At 37.0% G+C, this 15,506-nt stretch overlaps 1 protein-coding gene across 4 annotated transcripts in view; it reads left to right on the top strand.

The window, feature by feature from the left end:
• Positions 1–15,506, top strand: part of DNAI4 (dynein axonemal intermediate chain 4) — an 84,563-nt gene that overhangs the window by 51,426 nt on the left and 17,631 nt on the right. For all 4 annotated transcript variants that reach the window (XM_008265088.5, XM_017346207.4, XM_089337245.1 and 1 more), the window contains 3 exons: positions 11,632–11,718; positions 12,947–13,098; positions 15,154–15,311. In XM_008265088.5, the coding sequence (XP_008263310.3) occupies positions 11,632–11,718; positions 12,947–13,098; positions 15,154–15,311 (397 nt within the window). The remainder of the gene's footprint in view (positions 1–11,631; positions 11,719–12,946; positions 13,099–15,153; positions 15,312–15,506) is intronic.

Here is a 15,506-nt window from a genome sequence, read left to right on the forward strand (position 1 = left end):
TAAATTAAAAAAATATTTTTTTAGAATAGAAAATTTATAGTAATTTTGTTGAAACTTAAATAGCACGTTATTTAATTATGTGTAATATTTTTAGCAAAATAAAGTACTTTTACTATGAATTTATCTTTATAAAACTATATTAGGAAACATAAATAGGATTCAATTAATCTGTAATCTATAATAAATATATATCTTTCAAACATTTGAAGTAATAATTTGCTAACATTTTATAAATTAATACATTATAATAAGATTGAATCATGTTGATTGAAATTAAATAAAAGCATATTATAAAATGCATCTATAATATTTATTGATTCATTCTACAAATACTTATTGAACATCCACTCTGTGCCAGGCATTCTGTAGAGGAACTAGAGATAATGTAGTAATTAAGACATACATAGTCTCTGTCCATAGGATAATTTTCTGCATACTTTGATAAGGAAAATGAATGGTTTTGTGGGAACAAGTAAGAGAAACTCTTGCTTGCTTCTTAGAGATGGTAATGCCTATGCCAAGTATAGAAGAGGAGAATAGGGGTTTGTCAATGTCAGGGTGAGAAAGGTATTATGAAGACTATCTTATGATAGAAGCAATTATGGAGAAATGATGTTGGTGTGAAAGTAGGTGATGGTGACAAGAAAATACAATATTTTTAATGTAAAGGAATTCTGATTACATAAAGGAAGCTGTGTTTGATAAATCATTAAATTTTTGTCTATATGTTTTTCCATATGCATTTCTTAAAAGGACCTACTATATCAGTCAGTTTGGACTGCCATAACAAAATATCCTAAGCTGTTTAGTATAACCAACAGAAATTTACATTTCTGTTTTACATTCTGAAGGCTGAGAGGCTCTAGATAAAGATGTTGGCTGATATGGCTCCTGGTAAGAGCTCTCTTCTGAACTTTTCTAGTTGTGTCCTCTAATGGGAGAAAGAGAGAGCGCTCTGGTGTCTCTTCCTTCTTAGATAATGGATTAGGACCCCACCTTAAAGGCCTCATATAACTTCAAGTACTTCCTTAAATACTTATCTCAAAATTCATTCATATTGGATGTTAGGGCTTCAGCATGAATTTTGGGGGTAAAAAACTCAGTCCATGGCATCCCTGCCTTTAACTTAGGTGTCTTTCATTTAACATTTGGAGTGATTGGGTTATCCTCAGGAGCCCATAGATGCAATATCATAATATAATTGTCAAAGATTACCTCAATCTATAAAAGAACTTGTTAGCAATTGGTTCTTTTTAGATACTTATTTATCAATCTGAAATGAGATACATTATACTAATTTTATTTCTTAGGAAAATGGAGGAATAGAGTAAAAATAGTATACTGGGAGCTGGCACCGTGAAGTAGTATATTAAGCCTCCACCTGCAGCACTGGCATACCAAATAGGTTCCAGCTCAGTCTAGGCTGCTCCACTTCCAATACAGCTCCCTGCTAATGGCCTGGGAAAGCAGTGGAAGATGGCCCAAATGCTTGGGCCCCTGTACTCATATGAGACAGCTCCAGCTGTTGTGACCATGGTGGGAGTGAACCAGCAGATAAAAGACTTCTCTCTGTCTCTCCCTCTCTCTGTCTATAACTCTGCCACTCAAATAATTAAATAAATCTTAAAAAACATAGTATACTATGAGGTTCTAAGAAGGCAGAGTAGGGAGGGAGCTTACTGCTATGGTCTAGGAGAGTATAGCTTAAAAAAAGTGGAGAGAGTGCAGTCTTAGGGAAGAGTTAGGGAGAAAACGGCAGAGGAGACTCTATGCAAATTAGAGGGACACAGTGGACCTACGTGGAGGACGTGGATGCCCATGCCTCAGGACTCCAGTATCCAAGAGCTTCTGCAGCAGGGAGGGAGAGGGAGGTGAGACCAGAAGGCAGCAGCCCAAGCCACTGGCAATAAAGCTACAGGAGGAGCCTAGAGGGAACCCAGCATGGAGCCCCATGGGGGACAGTGTACCTACCAAACTAGAGAAGAAAAAAAGGAGAGACACCTTTCTTTCTCCTTGATCACCTTTAATGGTGTCCTGTAACTAGCCAGTAGAGCGGGCATCATCTTGGACATATGTAACAGATGTACCAGCTTGTGTCCATGCCCAGAAATCAGCGAAGTGGAAACTCTTGACTCTGGTGGAGAGAACTAACAGCGAGCTGAATGTTCATGAATGTGGGAGGCTTGTGTTCCAGAACTGTAAAAAAAAAAAATGAAGCTATCTGGGGGGACTCACAGTATGGCTGGGACTTTGGGAAGTCACTGTGGGAGACTCAACATGCTCAGGGCTTCCAGGTTACCTGGTACGGGACATTGTTGGGGAATTTGGTGTTGTGGCACAGCAAGTTAGGCCACCACTTGTGGCACTGGCATCTTATATCCGAGTGCAGGCTCTATTACCAGCTACTTGGATTCTGATTCAACTTCCTGTTAATTCACCAAGGAAAGTGGCTGAAGATGACCTACATACTTAAATCGCTTTACACGTGTGGGAGACCTATATGGAATTCCTGATTCCTGGCTTCAGCCTGGTCCAGATCTGGCTGTTAGAGCCATTTGGGGAGTGAACCACTGCACAGATCTTTTGTGTGGTGCTTGGGACAGAGCAGATGAATATTACACCCACTGGGGCTAGTGCTCAGGCACTAGTCTCCTTTAAGGAGAGGAGCTCAGCTCAGCAGAATAAATCTCCCTTCTGATAAAAAAAAAAAAAAAAACAGATTTACCATGCCAAACCTGGATGTGTCACCTTAGTCATGCCCTTTCACCCTGGAGGACTGAACAAAACTCCCTGACCATACCCACTACAAGCCTCTAGATATTCACTGAAAGCAGACACTCCACATATCTACAAAGGCATAGTACAAAGATAAAAGCTGCCAGAGTGGAAAAAAACAAAGAAGAGACTGAGTATCTCCTCAAATGCCAAATAAAAAATGTACCAATTCAAGAAAGAAGAATAAGAAAGACAACATGAAGCTCCAAAAAGAATGTGACACTTCAATACTAGATTGTGAAGATGATGAGAAAGAAGAAATGCCAGAAATGGAGTTAAAAACATTGACCATAAGATTACACAGAAGTAATCAAAAGGAAATACATGAGCTACTGAATTCTGTACATGACATAAAAGCAAATTTCTCCCATGAAATTGAGATCTTAAAGAGAAATAAAAATGAAATTAAGAATGCAATAGAACAAATAAAAAATGCAATGGAAAGCCTCAACAACAGAATTGGTGAAGCAGAAGAAAGAATATCTGTCCTAGAAGATGAAGCACAGGAAATTATACAGTCAAACCAAGAATAAGAAGAGGAAATTAGAAACTAAAAAACACTATTAGGAATCTACAGGATACTATCAAATGACCCAACATATGGGTTCTAGGAGTTCCTGAAGGCTTGGAAAGAGAGAAAAGATTAGAGGGCTTATTAGTGAAATAATAATAGAAAACTTCCCTAATCTGGAGAAAGAAAGGGACATCCAAATACAGGAAGCACATAAAACTCCTAATAGACATGGCCAGAAAAGATCTTCATCAAGACACATTGTGGGGTCAGCGCTGTGGTGCAGTAAGTTAATCCTTCGCCTGCAGTGCCTGCATTCCATATGGGCACCGGTTCTAATCCCAGCTGCTTCTCTTCCAATCTAGCTCTCTGCTATGGCCTGGGAAAGCAGTAGAAGATGGCCCAGGTTTCCTGCAACTGCATGGGAGACTGGGAAGAAGCACCTGGATCCTGGCTTTGGATCAGCACAGCTCTGGCCATTGCAGCTATTTGGGGAGTGAACCGGTGAATGGAACATGTTTCTCTGTCTCTCCCTCTCACTGTCTATAACTCTACATCTCAAATAAATAAATAAATAAAATCTTCAAAAAAGACACATTGTAATCAAACAATAAGAAAAGATGCTAAAATGTGCACAAGAGAAATGCCAGGTTACTTTCAGAGGATCTCCAATTAGACTCACAGCAGACTTCTCATCAGAAACCCTACACGCTAGGAGAGAATGTTAAGATATATTCCAAGTTTTAAGAGAAAAGAACTATCATCCCAGAATACTATACCTTGCAAAGCTCTCATTTATGAGGAAAGGTGAAGTAAAGACCTTCCATAACAAACAGAAACTGAATTAGTCCAGCCCTATAGAAGATGCTTCAGGATGTGATACACACAAAAACACAGAAACATGGCCATCACTATGAAAGAACATAAGGGAAGGGAATCTCCCAAGTAAAAGTTCAAAGGAAATTCAAAGTGAAAAAAAATAGGAATACATTTGGAAAAATGGCAGTGCAAAGTTGGTACTTATAAATAGTTACCATGAATGTAATTGGCCTCAATTCTCCAGATAAAAGACACAGACTGGCAGAATGGATTGAAAAACAAAACCCATCTATTTGCTGCCTAAAAGAAATACATCTCACCAACAAAGATGCATGCAGACTGAAAGTGAAAGAGGGAAAAAGATATTCCATGCCAACAGAAACAAAAAAAGAGCTGGTGTAGCCATTTTAATATCAGATAAAATAGACTTTAACATAAAAACTGTTAAAAGAGACAAAAAAGGGAACTTTTAATGATTAAGGGATCAATCCAACAGGATGATGTAACTATTATAAATGTATACGCACCTAATTATAGGGAACCTGTCTATTTAAAAGAAATATTAAATTAATGGGGGACTTCAATACCCCACTTTCAAAAATGGACAGGGCCGGCGCCACGGCTCACTAGGCTAATCCTCCACCTAGCGGCACCGGCACACCAGGTTCTAGTTCCGGTCGGGACGCCGGATTCTGTCCCAGTTGCCCCTCTTCCAGGCCAGCTCTCTGCTGTGGCCAGGGAGTGCAGTGGAGGATGGCCCAGGTGCTTGGGCACTGCACCCCATGGGAGACCAGGAAAAGCACCTGGCTCCTGGCTCCTGCCATCGGATCAGCGCGGTGCGCCGGCCGCAGCGCGCTGGCTGCGGCGGCCATTGGAGGGTGAACAACGGCAAAAGGAAGACCTTTCTCTCTGTCTCTCTCTCTCACTGTCCACTCTGCCTGTCAAATAAATAAATAAATAAATAAATTAAAAAAAAAATGGACAGATCAACCAGACAGAATATCAACAAGGAAACAGCAGAGTCAGTTGACACTATAGACCAAATGGACCTAACCAATATCTATAGAACTTTTCCTTCTACAGTTGTGGAATATACATTCTTTTCATCAGGGCACATAACTTTCTCTAGGATTGACTACATGCTAGGCCATTAAGCAAGTCTCAGCAAATTCAAAAAGTCCAAAATCATTCCACACATTTTCTCTAACCACAATGGGATGAAGCTGGAAATCACCAACTCAGGAATTTCTAGAACATATGTAAAGACATGGAGAGTGAGCAACATGTTCCTGAATGAACAGTGGGTCATAGAAAAAAATCAAAAGAGAAATAAAAAAAATTCTGGAAACAAATGAAGTTGACCGTACAGCATATCAAAACCTATGGGATACATAAAAGCAGTGTTAAGAGGAAAGTTTTAGTAATTGGTGCCTACATCAAGAAATTGGATAGGTATCAAATAATGAGCTATCAATTCATCTCAAGGATCTAGAGAAACAACAGCAGACCAAACCCAAACTAGGAGGAAAGAAATATTCAAAATTAGAGAAGAAATCAGCAAAACTGAATCCAAAATAACAATACAAAAGATCAGCAAAACGAAGAGCTGTTTTTTTGAAAAAAAAAAAAAAAGAAATTGACAAACCATTGGCCCAACTAACCAATAAAAAAAGAGAAGACACAAATCAATATAATTAGATTTGAAAAAGTAAATGTAACAGACACCACAGAAATAAAAAGAATCATCAGAAATTACAAACAGCTGGATGCCAACAAACTGGGAAACGTAGAATAATGGATAGATTCCTGACACATACAACCTACCTAAATTGAGCCATGAAGACACAGGAAACCTAAACAGACACATAACCAAGATAGAAACTGAATCAGTAATATAGGTCCTCCCAACAAAGAAAAGCCCAGCACCAGATGGCTTCACTGCTGAATTCTACCACACATTTAAGGAATAATTACATTTTGTCTAAGGTTATTCAAAACAATTGAAAGGGAGGGAATCCTCCCAAATTCTTTCTATGAAGCCAGCATAACCTTAATTCCTAAACCTGAAAAAGATGCATCAGAGAAAGAGAATTACAGACCAATTTTCCTAATGAACATAGGCACAAAAATCATCAGCAAAATTCAGCAAATTGAATCCAACAACACATCAGAAAGATTATCCACCCAGACCAAGTGGGATTTATCCCTGGCATGCAGTGATGGTTCAACATTCACAAATCAATTGATGTGATACACCACATTAACAAACTGCAGAATAAAAACCATATGATTATCTCAAGCAGAGAAAGCATTTGATAAAATACAACACCATTTCATTATGAGAACTCTAAGTAAATTGGGTATAGAAGGAACATTCTTCAACACAGACAATTTGTAACAAACCCATGACCAGTGTCCTATTGAATGGGGAAAAGTTGGAAACATTCCCACTGAGATCAGGTAACAGACAAGGATGCCCATTCTCACCATTGCTACTCAATATAGTACTGGAAGTTTTAGCCAGAGCATTAGGCAAGAAAAAGAAATTAAAGGGATACAAATTGGAAAGGAAGAAATGAAACTATCCCTGTATACAGATGACATGATTCTGTATATCGGGGATCCAAAGGACTCCACCCAGAGATAATTGGAACTCATAGAAGAGTTTGTTAAAGTAGCAGGATATAAAATCAATGCACAAAAACCAACAACCTTGTAGACACAGACCATGCCAAGGCTGAGACTGAACTTCTAAAATCAATCCTATTCACAATAGCTGCAAAAAAATCAAATACCTTGGAATAAATTTACCCAAGGATATCAAAGATCTCTATGATGAGAATTACAAAACATTAAACAAAGAAATAGAGGGGCCATCACTGTGGTGTAGCAGGTAAAGCCACTACCTGCAGTGCCAACATCCCATATGGGCACCAGTTCAAGTCCTGGCTGCTCCACTTCAAATCCACCTCTCTGCTATGGCTGGAGAAAGCAGTAGAAGATGGGCCAAGTCTTCGACCCCTGCACCCACATGGGAGACCCAGAAGAACCCCCTGGCTCCTGGCTTTGGATCAGTGCAGCTCTGGCCATTGCGGCCAATTGAGGAATGAACCAGCAGATGGAAGACCTCTCTCTCTCTCTCTGCCTCTCCTTCTCTTTCTGTGTAACTCTGACTTTCAAACAAATAAATAAATCTTAAAAAAAGAAATTTAAAAAATGGAAACATTGTCCATGTTCATGGATTGAAAGGATCAATATCATCAAAAATGTCCGTTCTTCTGAAAGCAGTTTACTGATTCAATGTGATACCAATCAAAATACCAGACATTCTCAGCTATAGAAAAAGTGATTCTGAAGTTCATTTGGAAACGTGGGAGACCTTGGGTAGTTGAAGCAATTTTATACAACAAAAACAAAGCTAGAGGCATCACTCACAATAGAAGATTTCAAGACATACTGTGAGGCAATTATAATCAAAACAGCCTGATACTGGTACAAAAACTGATGGATAGACCAATGGAATAGAATAGAATCACATAAAATCAATCCAAGCATCTACACCCAACTTATATTTGACCATGGAGCTAAAACCAATCCCTGGCACAAGAACAGTCTGATCAACAAATGGTGCTGGTAAAACTCGATTTCCACATGTAGAAGTATGAAGCAAGAGCCCTACCTTACACCCTCCACAAAAATACTCTCAAAATGGATTAAAGGCCTAAATGTATGACATGATATTGTCAAATTATTAGATAACATTGGGGAAACCCTACAAGACACTGGTACAGGAAAAGAGTTGGAAAAGACCCCAAAGGTATACGCAGTCAAAGCCAAAATTAACAAATGGATTACATCAAATTGAGAAGTTCCTGTTGTGTAAAAAAGAGGTAACCAACAAAATGGGAGAAATTATTTGCAAACTATACAACTGATAAGGGATTAATAAACAGAATCTACAAAGAGATCAAAAAACTCCGCAACAACAAAACAAACAGTGCAGTTAAGAGATGGGCAAAGAACTTACACAGACATTTTTCTCTTTTATTAACTTTTATTTTATTAATATAAATTTCAAAAGTACAGCTTTTGGATTACAGTGGATTTCTCCCCCATAAATTCCCCCTCACCCACAACCCTACTTTATGACCCAACCATCCAACTCCTGGGAATTTACCCAAGGGAAATGAAATCAGTAAATAGAATAGTTATCTGCACCCCCATGTTTATTGCAGCTCAATTCACAATAGCTAAGACATGGAACCAACCTAAATGCCCACCAATGGAAGACTAGATGAATAAATTATGGGATATGTACATTATGGAATACTACACAGCAGTAAAAAAATGAAATTTGGCCATTTGCAACAAAATGAATGAATCTGGAAAACATCATACTTAGTGAAATAAGCCAGTCCCAAAGAGACAAATACCATATGTTCTCCCTGATCTGCATGAATGAAAGCACCTACAACAAAATCTGCACAAGTGAAATTGATACTTCAAGAAGTTATGATTTGAGCTGCCCATGATTTGACTGTCAAGGAACAGTTTTTTTTTTTCAATTTTTTTTTCTTGATACTATTTCTTGGACTTTTTACTTAACAGAGTTAATCATATGTGTATTAAGATAATTGAGGATGGATCTCAGTAAGAAATAAGTGTGGGTCTATGGAAGACAGTTTGGAGATACCTCAGAAATCTGAATATAGCCCTACCATATGACCCAGCCATCACACTCCTTTGAATTTACCCAGGGGGAATTTAATAGGCAAATAAAAGAGCTATCTGCACCTCAATGTTTATTGCAGCTCAATTCACAATAGCTAAGACATGGAATCAACCTAAATGCCCATCAACAGAAGACTGGGTAAAGAAATTATGGGATATGTACTCTATGGAATACTACACAGTGGTAAAAAAAAAAAGACATCTGGTCATTTGCAACAAAATGGAGGAATCTGGAAAACATCATGCTGAGTGATATAAGCCAGTCCTAAAGGGACAAATATCATATGTTCTTCTTGATCTGTGACAACTAACTGAACACCTAAAAGGAAACCTGTAGAAGTGAAACTGACACTATGAGAAGCAATGACTTTATCAGCCCTTGTCCTGACTGTCGAGGGATAGCTTACTATTTTATTCTTTTTAGTATTTTCTACTTCATACCATTGATTGAACTCTTTATTAACATAGATTATTCTCAGGTGTTTATAATAATTGATAGAATTAAAAAGGAGAGAATGATCCAACATGGGAAGCAGGACATACAGCAGACTCATAGAATGACAAATGCCCTAAACAGCACTCTGGCCTCAGAATCAGTCCTTAAGGCATTCAGATCTGGCTAAAAAGCCCATGAGAGCATTTCAGGCATGGCAAGCCAAGACACTCTGGCAAAAATGACATAAATGAAAGATCTCTGTGTGTGAGATCCCGGTGGAAAGAAGGGGCCATCAAAGAAGGAGCTACCTTTGTCTGAAAGGAGGAGAGAACTTCCACTTTGATTATGGCACTGTCTAAATAAGGTCAGAGTTTTTGGACTCAACAGACTTCCATAGCGTTGGCAGCTCATGACAAGAGCCTCAGGTGATCACTGATGTCATAAATAATAGTGTTAATTGTTAAAGCAACAAAAGAAGTCACTGTGCACTTGCTCCCCATGTAGGACCTCTGTCCTTAATGTGTTGTACTATGAGACTTAATGGCAAAATTAGTTTTCAAACAGTTCTTTATACTTTGTGTGTCTGTGTGGGTGTACACTGTTAAAATCTTTACTTAGTATAGAGTTGATCTTCTGTATATAAAGATAATTAAAAATGAATCTTAGTGAAGATCGGACTGGGGGAGGGAATAGGAGGTGGGATGGTTTGGGGGTGGAAGGGTGGGTATGGGGGGGAAGAATAGCTATAAACTGAAAATTGTACTTATGAAATTTATATTTATTAAATAAAAGTTTCTATAAAAAAGAGAGAGAAAGGCAAATGAACATTTAAAAACAGAAATAAGTGTGGGAATAAGAGAGGGAGGAGGAAGTTTGTAACTGTAAAGCTGTATAGTTGTGCATACATTCCTAAGGACTAACTTCCAAGGGTACTTTTTTTAAAATTTATTTTTTTTTATTTGAAAGACAGAGTTACAGAGGGGTAGAGACAGAGAGAGAGAGAGGTCTTCCATCCACTGGTTCACTCCCCAGATGGCCACAATGGCCGGAGCTGCGCTGATCCGAAGCCAGGAGCCAGGAGCTTCTTCTGGATCTCCCAAATGGGTGCAGGGACCCAAGGACTTGGGCCATCTTCTACTGCTATCCCAGGCCATAACAGAGAGCTGGATCAAAAGAGGAGCAGCTGGGACTAGAACCGGCACCCATACAGGATGCCGGAGCTTCAGGCCAGGGCTTTAACCCACTGTGCCACAGCACCGGCCCCCTAAGGGTACATTTAAAAAACTTGTCATGGGACCTCAAACCCCAGCTGAGTGATAAAAATGTCATCTTAAGTATTAAAGTGATCATATTAAGTGTTAAAGTGAACATATAGATAATATTAAGTGTTAAAATGACCATATAAATAGGATCAAGTGTGGGGTAATTATAGTAGATAGAATTAAAAGGAGAGAATGTTCCAACAGGGGAAGCAGTCCACACAGCAGACTCATAGAATTACAATTGCTTTAAGTAACACTCTGACCTCAGAATCAGCCCTTAAGGCTTTCTGATCTGACTGAAAAGACCATGAGCGCATTTCAGGCATGGAAAGCCAAGACATTGCTGCAAAAAGAATTGGTCATTCATTCTACATGAAGGATCTCTGTGAGTGAGATCCAAATGGAAAGAAGTGGCCATCGAAGGATGTACTTTTCTCTAAGGGGAGGAGAGACCTTGTACGTTGCTTATGGCCTTGTCTAAATACTGACAGAGTTTTTGCATTCAAAAGGCTTCCATAGCCTAGGCAGTTCATATCAAGAGCCTTGGGTGGTCACTGACATCATACATAAGAGTGTTAGTTGTTAAATTAACAAGAGTCACTGTGTACTAACTTCCCATGCAGGACCTCTGTTCTCAATGAGTTGTATTATGAGAGTTAAATTTTATACTTGTTCTTAAACAGTTCTTTTTGTGTGTGTGTATGTGTGTGCAAATTGTTGAAATCTTTTCTTAGTATAGAGTTGGTCTTCTATGTACAAAGTTAATTGAAAATTAATCTTAATGGAGAATGGGACCGGGAAGAGGAAGGGGGGGGGATGGGAGTGTGGGTGGGAGAGTAGCTATGGTGGGAAGAATAACTATATTCTTAAAGTTGTACATATGAGATCTGTATTCCTATAAATTTAATTAATGAATGAATTTTTTAAAAAGCTTTTAGAAAAATAAAACAAACAAACAAAATAGTACACTGGTAGTTTTCCCTTTCAGCTAAAATGTACTGCCACTAGTTTTATCACAACCCACTAATAAGTGTCTTTATACATGTGCAGTATTTTTGTACCATGTTCTCTTATTTTAAATGTGCTTTTTTTTTTAGGATCTTTTGGCTATTGGTTATGGGCACTTTGGATTTAAAGAACAAAAAAGAGGATTGGCTTGCTGCTGGTCAATAAAGAATCCTATGGTAACCCAAACCAGAATAAGAATGATTTTTACTTGATGAAATGTTGACAAAATTCTTAGGAAGTATGCAATTTTATGTAATAATTAAACAAAGTCAAGAAAATTTGATCAATCAAGACTTTTCTTCTTTTTTTTGTTGGTTAAAATCCATAGCAATCACAATTTGTTCTTGTTGACATAAGGTAAAGGGAATTCATTCAATAAATATTTATTGAACACCTACTATTGTTGTCAGATGTGATAAAACGGAGTTGAACCATTATTGATTCTCTGATAATTTTAAAGAAAAATGAATCTGCGAAGTGAAAATTCTTTGAAAATTATTTATTTTCATGCTTAACTGTTTTTAAATAGCTGAATAGCGCTTTATCCTTGTCAGCTGACCTCTGCTCTCCTCACTAGATGTAAAATAGATTAATATGACCTTCTTACTGCCATAAATTTTTAAAGAGAATGACTAAGAATCATAACAATATTTTTTGTTTTTTGCTAAATTGAGCTAGTCAGTCTGTTACTGTAAAGTTTTACATTTAGTTTTAATTCAAAATTGCAATGTGAAGTGTAATACATAGAGAAAGGCCAGAAATAGCTAATAAAAATGATTGAAGTTTTTAAAAATAGCCCCAGTCTGTTAGGAACCTGATTTTATATAGCACAAAGAAATTTTAAATGTAGAAGGATTGATATAGGATTTATAATTAGTAGCCTATCTTCTTTACCTTGTAGGTGGTTAGAAACAAGAAAAGATTTGGTTTAGACTTCATGAAGTTATAGAACAGTGTAGCTTAGAGAATATTGAAACTTTTGTTATTCATTATTTAGAAATGATTAAATAGCCCAAGGCATCTAAAACAAATAGTGAACAATAGGAATATATGCTAAATGGTTGGTTTGTATCTCATTACTTATTTCCAAAAGAAGGTAGATATTTGATAATCATATTCATATTAATCATGTTGAAATATTACCAAAATATTATAATTATTTTAGAAGTCCATGATGTATTTCTTAAAGTTATTGTGTGCTGAGGATTCATGGTTTCATCAAAGTAAAAGAAATGAATAATTGAGGTTTGGTTTTTGTCTATACTGGAAGACAGAAGGACAGGAGTAACTGCATGTATACTAATTCTCAAGTTCTCACTGCCACCAGACTAGTCTCCATTACCATTGTACCTTACCCTACTGTATTCTACAAAAACAAGTTTAAAATATAATTTTTTTATTCAGTGGCCAGAACGTGTTTATCAGAGTCCATGTGGAGTTACAGCTGTGGATTTTTCAATTGGAGCACCAAATCTTTTAGCAGTTGGCCTTCACAATGGTACAATTTTAATTTATAATGTGCAGAGCAACAGTAGCACTGCAGTTCTGGATAGTAGGTGAGAATCCAACAATCAGATAAACATGTAACATATGTTTTTACTGGAAACTTTATTCTAATATTTGGTTCCTAGTGATACTTGTTATTTTATAGAGAAGAACACCATTATTTGTAAAATGTTTACTAATTATTCATATGTCATTCCAGCTAAAATACTGTATCCTAATATCTTCATCATTTTCTCTGCCCAACTCCCCAGCAGTCTTCCTTCATCTTGACAGTTTATGTTTTGGTATCACCTATTCCAGGACAAATTCCTTTCTTTTGTGCATTCTGTACATTACCATAGCACAAATCACACTATATGTAAATTATTCATATATTTATAATTTGTTTCTACACACACACACACACACACACACACACACGATTAATCTTCTTGAGGTGATATAAGCTCCTTAAGAGTAATGATTGAATCTTCCTTACTTTTGTAGTCTAAGTATGTTGCACATTATTGAGTTTGTTACAGGAATACAATGTAAATGAGTTACATTGAGAAAACCAAAAAGTGAAAGGTGAAAGATATTCAGATTGGTTAAGATTTTGAAGTAGATCAAATACTCATGAAGTGAAAATAAGGTAATATATTTGTATCAGTGTTTAAACTTAGTTACAACTGAAAATAGTTATTAAATCAGGGGTTCTTAAACTTTGAAATTGTCTACATAATTTTGAAATCTCAATTCCTTTTGCTTGTTTCTGGACAAAAGTTCAGAATTTTTACCACATAATCAAAGATATCTATGATTTTTAAGTGTTCATAAATATTATATTTGAGTGTCTGCATGAAAAAATCAAGAGAAACAGTACTAGGAACAGAGAAACCATTAAAACCATTAAAGAGTCAGTAATCTAGGGAGTGTATTTTTTAAATTAATACGAAGAGAACACATTTTATGTATTTCATATATACAATTTAAGCACATAATAATACTTCCCACATCACTCTTCCCTACTCCTTCCTTTTGATAACATACTTTCAATTTACTTTATAATAACAGGATTAATCCTCCACTAAATAAAAAAATTCAACAAGTAGAAAGTAGTAAGGCCATTTTTCTACAGGAGTATAGATGAGGCTATAAACAATAATCAAATTTTAAGATGCCAATTTCATTCATATACATTACCTTTTTTGTACTCTATATTATTTACAATAAATCAGAGAGAACATGATATTTGCCTTTTTTTTTGGTCTGGCTTATTTCACTAAGCATAGTGCTCTACTGTTTCATTCATTTTGTTGAAAAAGACAGGATTTCATACTTTTCAAAAAAGAAGATACTTATATTAAGCATGTCGAAAATGAAGTGAAAGTTAGTACTTACACACAATTTACACTTTCTTTAAATTAAGAATGAGTGAATGGGGGCCAGTGCTGTGGCATTGCAAGTAATGCCTGCAGTGCTGGCACCCCATATGAGTACTGGTTTGAGTCCTGGCTGCGTCAGTTTCAATCCAGCTCCCTGCTAGTGCATGTGGGAAAGCAGTGGAAGATGCCTCAAGTGCTTGGGCCCCTGCACCTATGTGGGAGGCCTGAAGGAAGCTCCTGGCTCCTGGATTCAGGCTGGCCCAACCCTGGCTGTTGAGGCCATTTGGGGAGTGAACCAGCAAATGGAAGATCTCTTTCTCTCTTTCTCTCTCTCTCTCTCCCCCTCACCCTCTCTCTCTCCCTCACCCTCTCTCTCTGTTACTCTGCCTTTCAAAGAAGTACATCTTTCAAAAAGTATGAGTGAATGAATGATAGTAAGAAAAGTAAATTCAGAAGAGAAATAAAATATTTACTCTTGTGTTACTCTTATGATAGCTAAAAATCATTATAGACCAGTAAAATTTTCCTTTTGTAACATAGGGAAAATAGCAATGACCAGTAGGTATCTTTCTTTCAAAGTATTTGAAGTAGACATAGAGTTTTGAACAATGGACTCATCACCAAACTCATAGAACTCATTATCCTTTAGGTAGCTGTCTTTATCACTTATACTCCAATGCCTTTAAAAATTCTATAACTAGTACTTGATGATTCTATACTTAGTATTTTCCCCTGTTTCAGTGAATCACCTCAGAAACATTTGGGACCTGTATGGCAACTACAGTGGATAGAACAAGACCGAGGAACAACAGGTGATGACAAAAGAGAAATACTAGTGTCTATATCAGCAGACGGAAGAATCTCCAAATGGGTTATTCGGAAAGGACTGGACTGCCATGGTAAAAGAACTAATCAAATTATATTTCTCTTGTTATACATTGAATTTAAATTTTCTAGTGAACCATGTGTGAAAGGATACATATTTTTGTTTGACCAATAAAAAGAAATCTGGGTTTGGTCATTGTTTTTCAAATATCTAGGTCTTCTGGTATTTGGTATTTGCCAAAGATTCCAGAAATCATAATATTTTTTGC

The sequence above is a fragment of the Oryctolagus cuniculus genome, chromosome 7, assembly GCF_051225735.1.
Source record: "Oryctolagus cuniculus isolate XC-2025 breed Fujian yellow rabbit chromosome 7, ASM5122573v1, whole genome shotgun sequence".
In the NCBI taxonomy this organism is placed as follows: Eukaryota; Metazoa; Chordata; class Mammalia; order Lagomorpha; family Leporidae; genus Oryctolagus; species Oryctolagus cuniculus.